Source organism: Triticum aestivum, chromosome 5B (assembly GCF_018294505.1).
Source record: "Triticum aestivum cultivar Chinese Spring chromosome 5B, IWGSC CS RefSeq v2.1, whole genome shotgun sequence".
In the NCBI taxonomy this organism is placed as follows: Eukaryota; Viridiplantae; Streptophyta; class Magnoliopsida; order Poales; family Poaceae; genus Triticum; species Triticum aestivum.
This window is the reverse complement of record NC_057807.1, coordinates 320,340,634-320,360,879: the sequence shown is the minus strand read 5'-3', so window position 1 is coordinate 320,360,879 and position 20,246 is coordinate 320,340,634. Positions and strand designations below refer to the sequence as shown.

The window sequence follows — 20,246 nt, the reverse complement described above, 5'->3', positions numbered from 1 at the left end:
TTAGTGCCGGAGTCCGACTTGATTTCCTGTAGAACCCCCGGGAGGGTATAGACAGGCATGCAGGGGAGGCAACAGCGTGTGTCGGCACTCGGGCGGCCACAATATCATGTGAGGAGCGCCAATACTCATGGCCCGGGAAGTAGATCGAGTTCGTCAAACCCCATTAATAAATTTTGATGTTTGTGTCGTGACGCTCAGAATAAAATGTCCACCGGCTCCAGGAGTTGCAGATCTCGAGCACCAAATGAGGACTTGAGTGCAGCTCCACCTTCTTCAGTTTATGGAGGCCTCTGATATTTTATTTCTACAAAGAATCGCTACAGATGTTGGGTATTAGATATGTATACCCGGACTGCACAAATCTAGACCCCTATACATCTCGGACGTGTCCATAGTATCACCCCTCAATTTTAGACATTGCAATCATAGTCTCCATTTTCGGATCCTCAATCCATATTAGCACATACTACCTCCGTTCCTAAATATTTGTCTTTCTAGAGATTTCAACAAATGAATTTCATATGAAGCAAAATGAGTGAATCTACACTTTAAAATATGTCTATATACATCTGTATGTGATAGTTCATCGAAATCTCTAAAAAGACAAATATTTAAAAACAGAGGGAGTACAAAATAAAATTCATGTACGTACATAGCTAAAAATAAGCAAAGGATCTACTTGCCATCAGCTATGTCAAGGACATTCTTGCCGGAGCCATCGGCCTCGTGGTCACTGGTAGTGGGATAAAACTCTGATGTGTCATCCCGCGAAAAAAAAAAACTCTGATGTGTCAAGTGAACCACGGGTGATGATATTCCGTTGTTCTGAAATCAAATAGGAAACGGATGGCGCTTGAGTTTTTTATCTCGGCATGAGAAACTATTCCTCCTCCTTATGCTTACAATCACCCCGTCCGGTTGCAATGCGAGCGACGTGTCATGCCTCCATCTTCACTAGGATCTCTATCGGGTCAGCTCCTTTTTTTTTGCGAGACCATGGGTCAGCATCTTGTAGTAGGCAACCCGACCATGGCTACCGGTCGACATCAAGCTTGGAGCTTAAACAATAAGACGTAGACCGGGTCATGGTGGCGGCGTGGACGAAAGGGATGAAAATGAAGATAGTAGGGTCAAGGCTTGCCATCCAGCAGTTTGGCCCTCGGGCTGTGCACCAGAGCGGCCACATGGATGCACACCGCTCAACTCCCATCGGACAAATGGGTTTCTACGAGTTTGCTCGTGGGTCCCACCCATCAGACTCCAGATGGCGGACACGTCTGGGCCTCCCATATCCCCCTAAGATATTAGTTATCCAAAAACGGATATTTTTTTATTTACAAAAGAATTGGTCAAAAACGCCCCGATCTTCCATTGAGAATCATCGAAGGGCCAGGGTGCCATGAAATACCCGCACACGGTCTCTGACCATACAGGCTATATCATGTGACTTCACAAATTGCAACAAGTTGATTGTTGCTACTTCACAAATTGCAACAAGTTGATTGTTGCTCAAACAGAGACTTTGTGCGGAGACATGACGTAACTTTTGCAACAATGGTATTGTTGCAGAAAATTTGCAACTGTGGTGATGTTACAGAAAAAAAATGTCTCCACTTTTATGCAACAAAGGTAATGTTGCAGAAATCTTTTTTCCTCCACATTCATGCAACATAGGTGATGTTGCGGGAGCAAGTTTTGCAACATTACTAATGTTGTGGAATTTATTTGCACTAAATAGGGTTGGCCCAGGCACGTGCACCAAGTCTTCATGCGAGTCGCGCGCCCTCACGAATCCAGTGGACCAAATGGGTCACGATCTAACGGCCGTGTGAGCCGCAGATGCAGCGAGAAAGATCGGCCGGTTGATTGGAAGCTTTTTCCATGAAACATGGTGCAAAAAATTTAGAAAAGCATGGTCGAGATTTTCACATAACAGGTATCACAGCATTGGCAAGGACTAAACAACGAGTCATCATCTGCATACCTATTCATCCGTGACAACCTAATTACAGAAGTCACTTTGAACAGGTCGAGTCAGAAAGAAGAAAAAACTGCATGGCTAGGGTAACTTGAAGAAGCTTCAGTAATCAAATATGAGGCGGCCCTCTGCCAGAAGGATCTGGCCCTCTGTAGGGGTACTGTGGAGGCATGTCCCTTCCATATCCAGGGACATCATGAACACCTCGCATTGCGTAGTTTGTTTCATCGAGGGGTAGAGCATATCTGTCCATTACCAAGCTTCTTCCTGGTGCATTTGCGCCCAAGTAACCAGGAGCATAGCTGTCCATGACTGACGGTCCAGATCCACTTGAACCCGAGAACCCTGGACTGTACTTGTCTATGACTGAGCTCCGTGGAGTTGTACTCAACAGCCCATAAGACGGCGAAGTTAAAGATCGCGGGTCATATCTTGCACCTGAAGAAACAATCTGGTCATATCTAGCACCTGAAGAACCAATCTGGTCATATCTAGCACCTGAAGAACCAAGGGAGTAAAGACTGGTCTGAAGGTGATCATCCTGCCTCCTGGAGAAGCTGCCACCGTTTCCCTGACCTTGCGGACTGTACACATCCCCAGCTCGGCCAGGAGCATACCTTTTGGTCATCTCTTCAATGCTGGAGTTGTACGCACTTGACCTATCATCAGCACCCGTGTAAACAGTGGGGTCATTCCTCTCTCCAATTGCATCCTTGCGCCCATCACTGTTTGCCAAATAACTTCCCTGATAAGTAGTAGCGCTGTTGAATGTAGACACGCGAGGTTCTTTCACATGATACTTCATATTACTATCGCGGTGCGCTGTCGTATAACCAGAGGGTTGTTCAGTTGGTATAAAAGGGGAATTGCTTCTGGATCTGTGACGAGCAGTGCTGTTTTCAAGGGATGGTGACATACTCATGTCTGAACTCCCTTTCGATTCCTTTAAACGAGCATTAGTTCCATTGCTCTGTCCTTGGTGCATACTCCTTTTACTTGGAATAGCCCTTGTCTCCTCATAGGCAACTTCCACTTGCTTTTCTGGAGGGAGGCTGTCTGCCTCGTCAGGGATCCTTTTCCTGCTCCTGTCATCAGAGCTCTTGCTTCCATCCCTGCTATTCTGTTTCCCTGGTCGGGCAATTTGGTGAGAGGTAGCTTCAGCTTGTTTCTTCAGGGGGCGGCTACCTGACAGATTAGCTTCTTCATCTTCTCTAGGCCTAGCTTGCTTCTTCACCGTGAAGTTTGCCTTTCTGGCTGCTTTCTCTTCTCCAGGTCCATCTTGTTTCTTCACAAGGTGGTCATCTGATGGGCTAACCTCTCTGACAGAGCATGCCGCCTTATGCCTTTTCTCTTCTGCTTTTCCTGATGGACTATCCTCTCTGAAATCACATGTAGCCTTCTCTCTAGTCTCTTTAGCTTTTCCTGATCTAGCATTTTGTTGACTCTTAGGTTCAGCTTTTCTCCGTGCAGGTACATTATCCGATAGATTGACCTCTCTTGGGTGGCATGATGTATTTCCTATATTCCCCTTTTCTTTCCCTGATCTTGAATTATGCACATCATAAGATTCAGCTTCTTTCTTCGCAGGGCCATCATCTGACAGATTACCCTGTTCAACACGGCGAGTGGTTTTTCCCACACTTGTGTGATTATGCGCCTTGGCTACTTCCTTATGCTTTTCTGTCCAATCAGAACGACTCCACAAATAGAGGGGTGGTGCAGATGCATTCCACCCTTGAACTATTTTGTCATTCACATCGAGAGAACCAGGCAAATAAAACGACTGCAAATTCAAAGAAATATATTAGGCAAAACAACAAGGGAATAAACTACGCTCAAAGGTCAATAAGGTTTATTGAAGTTCATAAGCCCTTTACCTTCCCAGCAAGACAGTTACTATCCTCCCAAACCAAATCATAAGGAATCTTCTTTTGATCTAACCTGGCAATACCAGAAAATGAGAAGAGCATGAACAGAGTCCAAAGAAAGTTTGAAAAAGAGATGTCAATAACAGTCTTAACAATTCAACACAAAGGTTAACTGAAAGGAATATGGCGGTTACCTTTTAGTTTCTTTTGGGACAATTAGTATAACAAGCTTGGGCTTAAAAGACGATGCTTTGTCGATAAATTTGTTCGCCAGAGCTGCTTTGACTCCAAAAGGAGGATTAAGCCCCATTATCTAATCAAGTATTAATAGATGTTAACCAGCAGTAGGAATTATTTTGTATAGCACTAGTATCTGCATCGCATAAAGTATACCAGTTGGCTTCCGCCAGGCAGTTCGTCTCGCTGCACAGTCATCCAATCCCTCCTTTCAAAGCAAAAGCTATTCTGGGAAGGGCATAAATATTGAGAGTAAGCATGAAAGTGGGAAAGCAAATGGAACTCCAGTAAGGGCACTTTCGGGCCATCGAATAAACAGATCACAATAGGTAAGCCCTGATGCATTTGCTTCAGGGGCTCTATTTGATGGGAAGGTTTACAAGTCGTTAAATCTTTGCCTATTGGAGTACCGACTAGTTGCTACTCCCTCAGTTAACAAATACTCCCTCCATTCCTAAATATAAGTCTTTCTAGAGATTCCAATATGAACTACATACGGAGCAAAATGAGTGAATCCACACTCTAAAGTATGTCTATATACATCCGTATGTAGTTCATATTGAAATCTCTACAAAGACTTATATTTAGGAACGGGGGGAGTATAAGACGTTTTAGATATTTCAGTATGGACTACATACGGACTGAAATGAGTGAACAAATACACTAAAATGCGTCTATACACATCTGAATCAGAAAAAAGTTAGAACGTCTTATATTTGTTTACGGAGGGAGTACTAGTTAAGGTTAGTCGTGAATAGTCCTACCACCAGCTACAAATACTAGACTATATACAATTACTGCACCAAAATAACTTGATACTGTGCGGGATCCATGGGTCTGAGCCAGCGGCTATGGCTGCAATTGCATCACCTCCGTGTAGCTGAGCCACGGGACCTGCAGAAACCAATGTTACATAGTATTGCATTAGTTGATACTTGCTAGTTGGTAGAACCAAAGAAGCACAGGAATATTTGCTAGTGTACAACATCTGTAGATCTAATTATCCAAGTATGTCACACGCTAAAACCAGTAGTAGTGTTGTAAACATCAACAAACAGTCTAACTCTAAAAGAAATCAGTGGTACAATGCTAGTACACGCATTAGGAATGAAAGCAGGTACTACACTAGCTAACAAAGCAGCAGACCAAAGCATAGCCTACAGAACAGAGCATGACAGAAGATGGAAGAGGAGATGAAAGGAAAGAACAGAGGAGTCACCTGCAAAGGCCGAAGGCGGAGATGGGCTGACAGTTCCAACGAGCTGGGGCGATAACCAGTGGCCATGACACGGCTGTGTGGTTAGTGTGATGCTCATCCCTCTCTTCGCCTGGCAGCGCGTGGTGTAGTGGCCTCAAACTGCCTCTCAACACATAAGTCTATATATCTCAAAAACTGGCAGTGGGCTTAAGTCGCACTACTAGGCAGATTCAATTAGCCACCGCAAATCGTCGACTAGTCACCCAGTCGTGCAGTACCCCTTCTAGTCAAGTGGGCCACTGGCCCAGGTTACGATTTGCCAATCATAGATTAAACAAAGACTAGTTGTCTAATTTTAATCCAATTATCGGGAACAAAGCAACAAAGTACCAGAGGATAAATAAAACAAGGATTTTATGTTCCCGAAGAAAATTAAACAAGATAAACAATGACTGCGGTATCAACTCAAAAGGACTCGGTAGTTTACCTGTGGTTGGATAAGATCATAATTCTTGAAATGACACTTCTTGTCAACTTCATCAAGTTTTTCTTTCATCAATCGACTGAAATCATTTGCGCCACAGCAGAAATCCACTATCTTCAAATTCAACAGAATTCAAGATATCAAGGCATGATGCAAATACAATGAATCAGTGATACTGTGTGGCGGCTATGATAAAATGAAAATAGCATTTTACAAGGACAGTACGGGAGATCCCTACTGGTAAAATCGTATTAATACGCAATAGATCCACATAATCCAAAGCTAAACAAAGACAGATAAAACAGAAGCCCTCCTAAAAACTAAACTAAAATAACCTGCCACGATTAAAAAAAATGGGCACTTCATACAGCTCAACAATAGGCTGTAACTTAGTACTCCCTCCATCCGAAAATACTTGCCGGAGTAATACATAAAAATGGATGTATCTACAACTAAAATATGTCTAGATACATCCATTTCTCCGACAAGTATTTCCGGACAGAGGGAGTACAAAACATCGATTGTACTACAGGTAGTTAAGCTCTTGTTTGTACTATTTATTGAGATTGGTTATCACAGCAAACATTATCATAAATTTTCTTTACCGTCATCAGTGAGCACTGAGCAGAGACCCATAGTATGTAACATGTTGTAAAACATCGTTTTCATTATCATTCATTAGTGAGCACTGAGCAGACCCACAGTATGTAACATGCTGTAAAACATCATTCTGATTATCGTTCATTAGTGAGCACTCAGCAGAGATAGCATATGCAATGGCGGGTTACACATATTTAACCTTTTTAAAATAACTAGAACAATGCTTCAATAGAGGACATAATCAATGACACAAGTATGTGCCTCATGTACTAGAGAGAGAATATACCGTGTCACCAGGTTCCACATACCAATGAAGTTTATCAACAATCTGTGCCATATCAATGAAGTTTGTCAACAATCTGCTAATGAGGTGTAATTGTATAGAATTATAGGTAAAATATTCAATAGAGAGAAATAACAAACATCAGGTAAAAAAAGAGAAATAACAAACAAATAGGTAGTTTGAAGCACTCAGCAGGCAATGAATGGGAGCAATCAGTCAGATTATATGATTTCCTTTCCAAAAATATTCATGATCCTTTAATAAGCTCTTGGCCGGAAATTTCCCAAGGTGATTTCCAGCTGGCCAACCTTTTCTGGTTCTAACTCACAAGAGAAATATTTGGATCATGCACAAGAAATATGTCTGTTCCAATATAAAGGGGAGATCAAAAGGTGACAATTAGACCATGGAGCTAGCCCTTTTTTGTTCTAAAACCAAAGAGGGTGAAAAAACAGTTCCTGATGCTGGTTTCTTGATCCCTGGTCTATAGGCAAAAAAAATTGGCAGAAAGAGTTTCTCAGTGAAGTGCATTCAAGTAAGAATTTCAAGAGAGGATATTATTGTCAACCAAAGTTGACAAGTGGGCAGAAATACCACAAAGTAAGCCAAGATTAAAAAAACAGACCATAACATCAGTTTCCAGCAGGCACCACAAAATGAAAATTAAATTCGAGCTTGGTCTTCGACATAAATTTTAGCGTGTGATAGGGGAAAAGATCAATGCGTACGGGGAGGGGGAGTGTGAGTTGCTGGCACGTGGTTGAGGGGAGGGGGGGGGGGTGGAACGATCTAAGATACCATGTTAAGAGGAATAGCAACTTAATCTATGTATAAACTAGGAATCTGAAAATACAGAAGGAAATACGTGGGACCTAGTACAAATACAAATATCTTTCTAACAGTGGAAACTAGAAACTTCCTCGTCCCTCTAAAGATATTTAAAGTTGTTTGGTTTGAGACTAACTTTGCCAAAGATGAGGCAAGTTTAACTAATTTAGGTGTGTTTTGTTCAGGCCATACCTTAGGTAAGATGCTTTTTGCCACACCAGGGCCCCACATCATATACACTTAGTGTGGCAAGATTCCCTAAGGCTTGCCAACTACTTGTGGCTCCAATTTTACTGAACTAACCTTGGGATAGTTTGAGAAGAAATGTGTGGCAAAGTGTGGCATTGCCAGGCCTAGAAACAAACAGCCCCTAAGCAAGGTTGTCAGAACCGTGATTTTTCAGAATCGGATCGGAGCTCCAATGGTCAAAGTTCAAAAAAGCGCTAGGCGTTAATTATGCGTTTGGCCACCTACTTGCGCATTTCTAGCTTAGGCGTGATTAGGCGCAATTAGGCGTTTCATACATAATTGTACAGATACGGGCAACGCAGAGCACTTTGCTATCTAAAATAGTGCTAGAATGTAAACTAGAACGGCAAGCAAAGAGCAGAAGCATTTAGCAGTTTAGCACTATCGTAGAGGCAGTAACAACAGCTAGTAGAGCACAAAACTTCACACAACAGTAGCAAAACAGGACTTCGACAGTACCAAAATAGCACTATAGCAGTAGTACTAGTTACATCTAGAGCATCAACAGCAACACTATATCAATAGTAAAAGCTATATCTGCAGTATCAACAGGAGCAGCAACACTACAACAGTGATACTGACTTTTCCTAGGGCGGCAGCAGCATCACTATAGCAGTGCCTAGCGGCTAGCGCTTTCCCTGGTGCATATGGGCAAAGCGAGGCGTTGAGCCAGCGCCTTGCGCATAGGCGCGCATATGCTCTTGATTAGGCGCGCTTTTTGAACAGTGCCAATGGTAGGATCGCAAATCGCAGAATCTTAACTATCAGAATCGTAAAGACATAGATTCTACTAACCAAGATCGTAGAATCAGAGTGGTTAGGTTGGATTGTAAAGTCGTAGAATCATACAATAGAATCGCGAATCTGACAACCTTGCCCTAAGGCTTTATATACAACTCGTTAATGTTTCATGCTGTGTCAACATAATTTCTGGATAAGAACATACCTCAACAAGCTTATCCACCTTTGTGAAATGTCGACCAAAAGAACTGTAGCGTGACCCATAAATGAAAGGTGAAATATATACTCTGAGCCTAGTCTGGAACGAGAAAAACAATCTAAAGTTAGAAATCGATTGACCACCATAACATTGCAAGGCAAATTGTTCCACCCAACATCACAGTACGCTCAGGAAATAAATGGCTCATTCCCGCCAACAACAATTTCAGGAGAAACACTATGAAGACAGGGTAAAAGTGCCATTGCGACTTTTATAGATCATGAGAAGATTGACATCTTTTTACTATAACCAATAATGGGTTAACTCAAGTGTTGGAACTGAGGGGACTAAAACAAAGTATACTGACTTCAGAGGATAACACCAAAACAATATTATAACGGCATTAACAAAAACTATCAAAGTACCACTTGAAGCATAATTATGAATAGATACATCATAATTATCAAAGTATACTGACAGTGAATCTTCTTCGCGCACGGAAAGAGCGTGCCATAAATCTCATAGGAATGATATATTTATGCAAGTTTCTACAAAAACAACAGTATACGAAAAGATGAATATATGATTAGAATATACATACATGCCACTTTGTTAGCTGCTTCAAAACTTGAGGTTCACATACTGCTTTCGCCTCATTAACATTACCTCCATTACCCAGCGCTTTTAGAGCTGCTCCTACAGCCTAAAAAGCACATCATTCAGAAAATGCTGAACAAATAATAACTAGTATGAAAAGTTGCATTTCCTGCTGGAAATACTGAACAGTGAATGGACCTGAACAGAACGCTCAAGCTTGCCCGTCGCAACAATCTTATCAGTTTGCCTGCCAGCGTATACATGAGTGGATGGCACAAGGCACCTGCTTGATATATCTTTTAGTGTCAAGGAAGAGCCTTCTTTCTCTACCAAAGCAATTACCCTGCAAGTAAGATTGAGAACATATCAGGTAGTACCATGACTCCATGAGGACTCTAAAGTCTAAAATGTAAATAATGTTTGATCAACTTATACTTTGCACGTCCGTGTCAATAAAACTGAACGAAAAAGGCTAAACACAGGACGCAAGAAGAAAACTGTAGCAAGATAAACAAGCTTTTAGGCCCTGGTCGGGTCCAGGAGAACTACATTTCCGTGTATGTTTGGTTTTAGAGTCAGGCATTCTGGTAAGTTTCCTTAGTGTTTTGCATGAGCCCAAGTTTACCTTACCAAAGATTTGGCTAGCCAAAAACTTTGGCCAAGGTTTTTCTTGCCTATGGCTTGGCCAATATTACCAAAAGAAACTGCACGAAAGTAGAAGTGGGCACGCCAGAAAATTCCAACCATGCAAAACAAAGGCCATCTTTTTGGTCATTGACAAAAAATATGTAGGGCACATTTTGGACACAAACCAAGCATACACTTAGTACGTAGTACAATTAGCACATGGACATGTATGTGTGTGTAGTGACTGGAGTCCTCAAATAATTATATCAAGTGACTAACCTCTTCTCTGTTTCACTGTCCACCCTAGGAAATGAACTCTGGGGCAAGTTCCCCATAGTAGATGGTGAAGTCGCCAAGTATTTTTCCTGCTCATTTGCAGGTCTTGAACTGCTTGCAGAAGTACCTTTGACCTTTAGTTTTTTCTTCTCAGGCTTGTCAACAAATTGCTCTGATGAACTCTTCACAGCAAATTTTCTGGCGTGTTCATCTTCTTGCACCCGAACCTTGACTGGCACCTTTGCAGCTTTATTTGAAGGTTGTTCAAGAAATGATTCATCAAAATCTCTCTTTCTCCTGTTAATCAACACCTTGTTTTTTCTCTTTAGGTAATCTGCTGGTTTTACAATTTTTGGAATACCCGGAAACTTTATATGATTTCTGACAGGTGTCTCAATGTCACTATCTATCTCATGGTCCCTGAACAGTTTATGACAAGTCAGTATATGAACAATGTAGACAGCATTTAACAAATATAAGTGAAGAAGTTACTACATACAAGCAATAGATCAAAATTCTTTTTGAAAGGTCCCAGGCTCGTGTAACAATGTCCTCGTCGCTATCTTCAAAGGGTATTTCTCTGAAATATCTCGAGTATGATAAGAACAGAAGAGACCATATATGGATTAAGAAATTTAAAAAGAGAATGGCAGCAGCACCTCGGCAAACATTTTCTATGATATGACTTTGGACAGCGTCTGCAAACAGCAAACTGCAATTGTTCTTGTGATCTATCCTCCAAGCCTTTACAGTGAAAACACCAATGAATGGGGCACGTAAATGAAGATCCACCTATTATCTTGTTCTCTTTTTCTAAGGCTTCAATCTTGTTGTTAGGATGAAGTTTTCTTGCAACACATTTGGGGTGGTAAAAGTACCCACATGTAGCATTGTTACAAAGAAACACCTAAAGAATGATATCATAATTAGCAAAACTACATAACTATAAAGCACTGAATAAAATATGATTCACATTGATACTTAAGTACTACCTCCGTCCGGGTTTATTGGGCCCCTTTGTATTTTGGGCTAGACTTTGACCATCTATAGACTACTAAAATATAAAGTATAATGCTATAAAAAATTATACTGTTGGATTTGTATTTGAAAGAGCTTTCCGACAAAAAAAAATTGTGACGATATAGTTTACATTTTGTTAGTTAAATTTATAGGTCAAACTTTAACCTAAAATAAGAGGGGGCCTAATAAATCCGGACGGAGGGAGTAGATGCACTTTCTAACAGCTAGAACAATGCAATTACTCCATTCATAGCGCTGAAATACGGTCATAGTAACAATTTAAATACCTAATCGTTAGTTATTGGCTTATTGCAATAGCCAAAATTTACAGATAAAATGGTATTAAATGCCCCTACTACATAACTGCTAGAACAAAACTATTTCATAACATTCAGAATGTCTACTTTATGAAATGTCAACTAGATGCTCTTTCATAGTACTACTTCTAGTTCTGTATTCCTAGGTAATGCTGGCTGTATAGTGGTTGAAAGCCTAAAACTGCAAATAACGATTGCAGCTTTTAAGCCAAGTAACAGCACGATTAATGCATAATAAGTAATTAAGCGTTGCCGATCAGCACCGAAAATCACTTTATTGTTAATGAACAATGAAACCAGAGTGAAAAAGCTAAAACAATGACAATGTACCTTAGCAGTTGGTCCATCCGAAGGCTCTAATACTCCACAAATAAAACACTGGTGTTGCTTATACTCACAGTTCTTGCACAGGAAAGTTTTCATTGCCTAAAACATATTGAAAGAGAAAACTCAATAAAAAAACAGAAGTTTGAATTTCATGCTATCTTTACCACTCAGAATTTCAAAAGCTACCTCAACTTCTGCCTCAGTGAACCCAAGGGTATCACAATAGGAGTCCTCGCCGGTTCCTATTTTGGCATGGAAGGACCTCATACATGGGCCATCACACCTATAATAGAATAATACAGCAAACAGAATACAGAGAAGTATTAGAATATTGGCACAAAATGAATACTCACAGATGACCATAGAAACTTTTACACGACAGTGATGAAATGAGAAGAAACAATAACTGAAAATGTAATTGGGCAAAGGTTACAGTCTTAAGAAGGGGAAACATAGTGGCACACATGCTATGCTTATGACCTGGATTTGATATAAACATCATGGGCACACACTACATGCAGGCGAGGTGTGATGGTGTCGCCTAGCATCTGGATGAGCTATGTGTCCACCATTTAACAAGGGAATGTAGTTTTATCTTTAAAGAAGCTTACAACTTATTGGAGGTGATGGCTTATAAAAAGTAACCAGTTAAGTCCATGGCCTACAGTCCAGCAGCTCCACAACCGAAAACTATTTAGAAGGAAAAAGGAGGCTATAGCCTTGTTGCCTAATAGTCTTAACACAACTCCTTGGTCATGGCTCAAATGTCACAACCGCCGATGTAATGTTTGACACTTTTGTCTCTAAATAAATATACAAAATTAATTATAAAATAGGAACTTGTTGTGCAATCAAATCTTATACTTAACTTATATCAGCAAAAGTTAAGCTGGCATGGTAATTAGTAAATTATCTTGCAATGTGCCCTCAGGATTCTAACCACGGGTATTAATTAGTCTTTGTTAGGTTATTACTAAAATAAATACTTAGTTGCTAACTTGCTATAGCTAAAAATTCTAACCATGGGTATTTGTCATGGTTACTTTCACTGTGTGTACCACTTAATAAATCAATTATTGTGATAGCACCAAATCCTGTTCATCTACATAGTTGAACTTTTACAATTTTAGCTATCAGAGATAGTCATTCCAGCCCATTTCAGTTCCTGGGCATGATACAACCAAATATTCATAAATCTAAGAGCTAATGGGCTAATACATGCAGCCAAATATCTTGCTCGTGTAAGTTCAACTGAAGACATGAGCAACTAAATACTAATTAAACTTCAAGCTGACTATGGATAGGGAATTTTAGGTCACCAACTCATCCTATAGAAGATTTGCACCTACCCTAACAAGTCTCCTCCGTTGTCACATATGGCACAAGTAAAATCAAACAGATCATCCTCCTCTTCATCAGATTCAGAATTTCCATCAGATTCAGAATTTCCATCAGAAACCATATCCTCTATCTCCTCATCGGAGGCAATAAATGACTGCTTCATTTCAATATTGTCTGACTCAACCTAGTTGAAATGATAATAAGAAAAATGGTTAACTTCATGATCAGTTTCCTGCCAAAAAAATTGAGAAAATTCATAATCCCACACATACCTCGCTTGTTTTCTTCTTAGATCCTTCTTCAATAAATGCTCGCAAAACCTGTGATAACATTCATCATAAGAGATATAAGAATCGCGGCACTCAGGAGTTCTATTTTGTTTATTAGAGCCAGCCAAGAGTTATTACAATCAGTAAAGTTATTTAGAGTTGACAAGGAATACAGCTAGGACTACGTATGAAAATGAAGCAGAAACTGATGGAATTGACCGCTATCACATCTGTGTCCGTACTTTTTTAGCAGAAGCAGAAGCAAATACGGAAGAAGCACAGAAATGAATACAGGCGAGTATGATGCGGACATAGATACAAAGGTGCATGTCTCCTGGAACACAAAACCCCCCATGAACCATGCCAAAGAAAAAAAAACTAAGCATGAAGCAGCAGCTACAACCTATAGCCGAATCAACAACCTGGCCATAGTATGTTGGGCCAAATCTCTATGAGCTATCGAAGTGGGCTACACATACAGAAATTTCTGCATTTACGGTTACCAAAATTTTAGTTCCGAGTCCTGCCGAAAAACACTGCTCCGTACCACAAATAATCCATTTCTGTTCCAGATTTGCACTCTGTTCCCCTTTTTTCCCAGAACGGACAGAAAGATCACTACCATTCACTCATACCACTCCATTCACATATCTATGACCCAACTGGTATGCTTAATTGCTAATCAAAATAAAACAAAACTGGTTTTTACATAAAGGAATTCCTGAGGCAATATAACAAATTGAAAGGAAACAGGTGGCTAAACAGGCTCATGAGTTCAAAAAGAGAACTACTCCCTCCGTTCCTAAATATTACTCCCTCCGTCCTATAATGTAAGACGTTTTTTGACTCTATTGTAGTGTCAAAAAACGTCTTACATTATGGGACGGAGGGAGTAGATGTTTTAGCTTTTCTCCATTTTCTCAGATTTGTATGCATCTACAAGCATTTTAGTGTGTATATTCACTCATTAATCCGTATGTAGTCCATATTGCAATATCTAAAACATCTTATAATTAGAAACGGAGGGAGTAGTAATGATCAAGAAGACTGAAGCATTCAACTCAAAAAGAAAAATGAACAGAGCCTTTATTTCAAATTGGAGAAGTATTGCAACATAAGGCAGCTCAAACACCAAAAGGCTAATCTGTAGTGAAGCCCTCAGATTTGATGGATTTAAACCTATGGACATTTATGGTCTATAGTGGACAATCTTATTCTTATCAGTTATCAAGCACAGTTGTACTCTCCGTTTTTATTTACTCTGCATATTTGAGTTGACTGAAGTCAAATTTCACAAAATTTGACCAAGGTTATAGAAAACAATATAAACATTTACCATAACAAATTTATATGATGTGAAAGTACATTCAATAATAAATCTAATGGTATTCATTTATTATTGTATATGTTAATATTTTTGTTTATAAACTTTGTCAAAGTTTACAAAGCTTGACTTTGACCAAAGCTAATACGCGGACTAAACAAAAACGGAGGGAGCACAGATGAGGGAGCAGAAAATCTGTACCTGTGATTTTGCTAAGTTCAGATCTTTCTCCGCAAACAGCTTCAATAGGGAACGGTGGTTCCTGAAATCGTCCTTGGAGGGTCTAAGGTCAAACTTGCTGAAAATATGGCAAGGGCTCTGTAAATATCAGAGTTTATCATTTGAGAACAAAGAGCAGAGAGTGCACGGGTGGATTACTCAAAAACTTTGCGAAGATGACTCCACAAGTTCTTCTCGGGCTCCTCAGGTTTTCTTCCGAGGAAGTGAAGCATCCGCACTGTGATGAAAATTGTTCGGAACTTTTCTTCGTAGCTGTTCCTGGGCTTGGCGAGATTTATCCAGCTGCCTTCCACAGACAGCACGGTGATCACGGGTTGTTTGCCTTCAAGCCCCAGCTTCCAGGCAACCACATGCTTGTAAACTGTGATGCCAGGGTCAGCGACTCCCTGCAAGAAGATGTTCCGTTTGCATTGAGTGGCCTCATCCGTGCTTTGCTCGAACCGAATCGGCAAGGCTGACAGACAGATGGGGTTCTTCTCCGTGTCGACGAAGAAGTAATCTGCCACCACACTGAACTGCGGCTCGGAGTCATCGTCGTCGTCGGACATCATCACCATGGCTACCGGAAAGGGGAGAGAATCCGGGGGAGAAAAGGTCAGTACGGTTGCAACGCCGCTACCTCTCTCGGGCTAAGATTCTGCGAGTGAGCGAGTTAGTGGCGACCGAACCTGCAGCCGCCGCGACGGGGGCCAGGAGAACGGCCCGCCCCGCCTCCGCGCGCGCCTCGCCGGTAGCCGCCGGACGCTAGGGCCTAGGGCTTTTCGTCCCTCTTGCTCCTCGCGCGTGCAAGAGGTCGCCGCCGACCGCTAGGGCATAGGGTTTTCTCTCCCCCTTCCCCTCGTCAGGTGCGCTACTCTGTTGGTGGTTCTTTGTGCGTGCGCGAGGCCGGTGAGTGGTGAGGGGGCGATACCTCTTCTGGTACCTCCCTGGTTCTGGAAGCTCGGCCTCGTGGGCTTCGGTTGTCGGCAAGGCCCACTGCAAATCCTAGGGTTCAACCCTGAACAAGCTAACAAGAAAAGAAAAGTGCCCAGATTCAGAAAAAAAAAGGTGCCCCGTGCCCTAAAAAAGAGGGGGCACCTATACCGACATTAACTAATTGAGGAGCCCTCGTTTCGGGAGCCTCCCCATGGGTCATTTGAGATGGGCTGAAAGCGTGTCGGCCACGTGTCAGACTCTACACGCTTCCTTCGAATTTTAATTTTATTTTTCGCACGTGTTTTCAGCTTTTTAGATAGTTTTTTTTTTGGTTTCTGTTTTCCACTAGTCTTTCTTAGCTTTTCGGCAAAAAAAAATTGTGCAGAAAAAGGTGTTTTCTATTTATTTTTCCTTTCGCAAGAGGCACGGTCGTACCTCTCAAAAACGGAAAAAACGCATTTTCTTTTTTTTCCTTCCGTGAAAGGCATGGTCGTGCCTCTTGGAAATGGAAAAAACATGTTTTCTTTTTTTCCTTCCGCGAGAGGCACGGATTTGCTTCACGTGAGAGGCATAGTCGTGCCTCTTCAAAACGGAAAAAAACGTGTTTTTTTCTTCCGCGAGTGTTATGTTATGATCCGAATTCAAGTATAAAGATAAAGGCTAACTTCTGAAGAGCGAGCGGAGCGAGGCCGTCACTGGTATGCTTGGGCCAAAGCGATCACTATTGACCTAGGTCAGCTGTGTTGTACATATTCGTTGTAAGTTGTCGCACGAGATGAGTTGATCAGTTGTAAATCCCCGGCGCTTATAACCTCCCCCGATATAGTGAAGATTTGTTGGCTGGCGCCCCCTGGTTTTTTCCCTTCGTGTTAGAGGGGTTTTCGACGTTAAATGTCGTGTCTCCTGCTTGTTTTTGTTCTTCATCGTGTTGCTTTGCCCGTCTTATCTCTAACAAGTGGCATCAGAGCCTTGTTTCTGTCTAGGGTTTCGACGACACGGCATCGATGAAGTTCGATCTTCCGCTGCTGGACTACGACATGAGGTTTTCCTTGTGGCAAGTGAAGATGCGAGCAGTGTTGGCGCATCCCGATCTGGACTAGGCGCTAGATGGCTTCGGTGGAAAAGAACTGAAGGCATGGACCGATGATGAGAAGTGCATAGATTGTAAGACTATGTCTTTGATTCATCTTCATCTATCTAACAATTTTTTGCAAGAAGTGTTGGAGGAGAAAGCTGCAGCAGCCCTTTGGCTCGAACTGGAGTCGATCTGCATGTCAAAGGATCTGACCAGTAAGATACACATGAAGATGAAGTTGTTCACGCATAAGTTGCAAGAAGGTTGTTTGATGCTGAACCACTTATCGATATGTGAGGAGATCGATTCTGACTTGCTAATGTAGGATGGAACCCTAGAGGGAGATATTTTCACACTTGGAGGGGGAAAGAGAGCAAATAAGAGAAGAACACAAGATGAACACTCAAGTAGACATGATCCAATCACACTAAATCCACATACACAAAGAGGAGATATAAGGATCCAAATCCAGCACAAGTAAGTGACAAAAGGGTAGCTAGTTCATCCCAATCCTTGAAGGAGAGAGGTCTTGAATCCTAGATGGATCTTTCCACAAGGGGGTCTTGAAACCACTAGGGAATCTTCTCACATGGAGGTCTGATACGTCTCCGCCGTATCTATAATTTTTAATTGTTTCATGCCAATATTATTCAACTTTTACATACTTTTGGCAACTTTTTATATGACTTATTTGGACTAACTTATCGAGTGCCTGGTGTCAGTTCCTATTTGTTGCATGTTTTTGTTTCGCAGAAAATCCATATCAAACGAAATCCAAATGCAATAAAAAACTATGAAGAATTACTTTGGAATATTTTTGAAATTTAAGAGGTGGAATCAACGTAAACGGAGGCCCGAGGCCACCACAACCCACCAGGGCGCGCCATCAGGCCCATGCACGCCCTGGTGTATCGTGCCCTCCTCGAACGTTGGTTGGAGCTATACTTCGGGCGTAAGGAAGCTTATATCCGGAAAAAAACGTGTAGAAATTTCAGCGCAATCGGAGTTTCGGATCTCCGGGAATTTAAGACATCGTGAAGGGCTAGATCTGGGGAACGCGAAACAGAAGAGAACAGAGAGGGAGATCCAATCTCGGAGGGGCTCCCGCCCCTCCGCCTCCATGGAGGCCATGGACCAGAGGGGGAACCCTCCTCCCATCTAGGGGGAGGCCAAGGAATAAGAAGAAGGAGGAGGGGGCTCTGTCCCCCTCTCCCCTGGTGGCGCCGGAGTGCCGCCGGAGTGCCGCCGGGACAAGGATCGTGACGACGATCTACATCAACAATCTTGCTACCGTCAACACCAATTCTCTCCCCCTCTATGCAGCAGTGTAACACCCCTTCTCCCTGCTGTAATCTCTACTTAAACATGGTTCTCAACTCCATATATTATTTCCCAATGATCTATGGTTATCCTATGATGTTTGAGTAGATCTATTTTGTCCTATGGGTTAATCGTGATCTTGGTTGCTATGATTGTATATTTTATTTATGGTGTTGTCCTACGGTGCCCTCCGTTCTCACGCAAATGTGAGTGGGCCCCACTGTAGGATGTTGTAATATGTTCATGGTTTGCTTATTGTCAGTGTTGCGGGGGTGACAGCAGCCTAAATGCGGATAAGTGGGTCATGGCGTATGGGAGTAAAGAGGACTTGATACTTAATGATATGGTTGGGTTTCACGACCTTAATGATCTCTAGCAGTTGCGGATGCTTGATAGAGTTCCAATCATAAGTGCACATGACCCAAGTAGAGAAAGTATGTTAGCTCATGCCTCTCACTCATATAAAATTGCAAGAATGATTACCGGTACTTGTTATCGATTGCCTAGGGACAAATGACTTTCTCGTTGACAAAAGCTATCCACCTTTACTACCTTGCATTTTATTCGTAGTTTATTCTCTCAAAGTACTCATATTTTTATTCTTGCAAAATAGTTTCATACTTGTTCTAGGTAAAGCAAACGTTAAGTGTGCATAGAGTTATATCGGTGGTCGATATAACTTGCGGGAATATTTGTTCTACCTTTAGCTCCTCGTTGGGTTCGACATTCTTACTTATCAAAGAAGGCTACTAGGGCTAAGATTCTGTGAGTGAGCGAGTTAGTGGCGACCGAACCTGCAGCCGCCGCGACGGGGGCCAAGAGAACGGCCCGCCCCGCCTCCGCGCGCGCCTCGCCGGTAGCCGCCGGACGCTAGGGCCTAGGGCTTTTCGTCCCTCTTGCTCCTCGCGCGTGCAAGAGGTCGCCGCCGACCGCTAGGGCATAGGGTTTTCTCTCCCCCTTCCCCTCGTCAGGTGCGCTACTCTGTTGGTGGTTCTTTGTGCGTGCGCGAGGCCGGTGAGTGGTGAGGGGGCGATACCTCTTCTGGTACCTCCCTGGTTCTGGAAGCTCGGCCTCGTGGGCTTCGGTTGTCGGCAAGGCCCACTGCAAATCCTAGGGTTCAACCCTGAACAAGCTAACAAGAAAAGAAAAGTGCCCAGATTCAGAAAAAAAGGTGCCCCGTGCCCTAAAAAAGAGGGGGCACCTATACCGACATTAACTAATTGAGGAGCGTTCGTTTCAGGAGGCTCCCCAGGGGTCATTTGAGATGGGCTGAAAGCGCGTCGGCCACGTGTCAGACTCTACACGCTTCCTTTGAATTTTAATTTTATTTTTTGCATGTGTTTTCAGCTTTTTAGATAGTTTTTTTTTGGAGTTTCTGTTTTCCACTAGTCTTTCTTAGCTTTTCGGCAAAAAATTTGTGCAGAAAAAGGTCTTTTCTATTTATTTTTCCTTTCGCAAGAGGCACGGTCGTACCTCTCAAAAATGGAAAAAACGCATTTTCTTTTTTTTCCTTCCGTGAAAGGCATGGTCGTGCCTCTCGGAAATGGAAAAAACATGTTTTCTTTTTTTCCTTCCGCGAGAGGCACGGATTTGCTTCACGTGAGAGGCATAGTCGTGCCTCTTGAAAACGAAAAAAACGTGTTTTTTTCTTCCGCGAGTGTTATGTTATGATCCGAATTCAAGTATAAAGATAAAGGCTAACTTCTGAAGAGCGAGCGGAGCGAGGCCGTCACTGGTATGCTTGGGCCAAAGCGATCAGTATTGACCTAGGTCACCTGTGTTGTACATATTCGTTGTAAGTCGTCGCACAAGATGAGTTGATCAGTTGTAAATCCCCGGCGCTTGTGACCTCCCCCGATATAGTGAAGATTTGTTGGCTGGCGCCCCCTGGTTTTTTCCCTTCGTGTTAGAGGGGTTTTCGACGTTAAATGTC

At 42.2% G+C, this 20,246-nt stretch overlaps 1 protein-coding gene across 2 annotated transcripts; it reads right to left on the bottom strand.

Annotated features, from left to right (window-relative positions):
* Nucleotides 1–1,901: 1,901 nt before the first annotated feature.
* LOC123111620 (protein ENHANCED DOWNY MILDEW 2) lies at nucleotides 1,902–19,336 on the bottom strand. 2 transcript variants are annotated; one of them, XM_044532444.1, is made up of 19 exons: nucleotides 19,108–19,336; nucleotides 15,142–15,562; nucleotides 14,965–15,061; nucleotides 13,443–13,490; nucleotides 13,179–13,354; nucleotides 12,016–12,112; nucleotides 11,833–11,928; nucleotides 10,825–11,072; nucleotides 10,665–10,745; nucleotides 10,169–10,585; nucleotides 9,461–9,605; nucleotides 9,267–9,368; nucleotides 8,672–8,764; nucleotides 6,652–6,693; nucleotides 5,769–5,879; nucleotides 4,240–4,311; nucleotides 4,041–4,159; nucleotides 3,856–3,919; nucleotides 1,902–3,761 (listed from the first exon to the last, which is right to left on the bottom strand). In XM_044532444.1, exons 2-19 carry the CDS (start codon nucleotides 15,558–15,560, stop codon nucleotides 2,088–2,090), a joined length of 4,101 nt encoding a protein of 1,366 aa, XP_044388379.1. In that variant the 5' UTR covers nucleotides 15,561–15,562; nucleotides 19,108–19,336; the 3' UTR covers nucleotides 1,902–2,087. The 2 variants fall into 2 exon arrangements, with proteins under 2 accessions (XP_044388379.1, XP_044388378.1); XM_044532443.1 differs by lacking the exon at nucleotides 19,108–19,336 and adding an exon at nucleotides 15,672–15,919.
* Nucleotides 19,337–20,246: the final 910 nt, after the last annotated feature.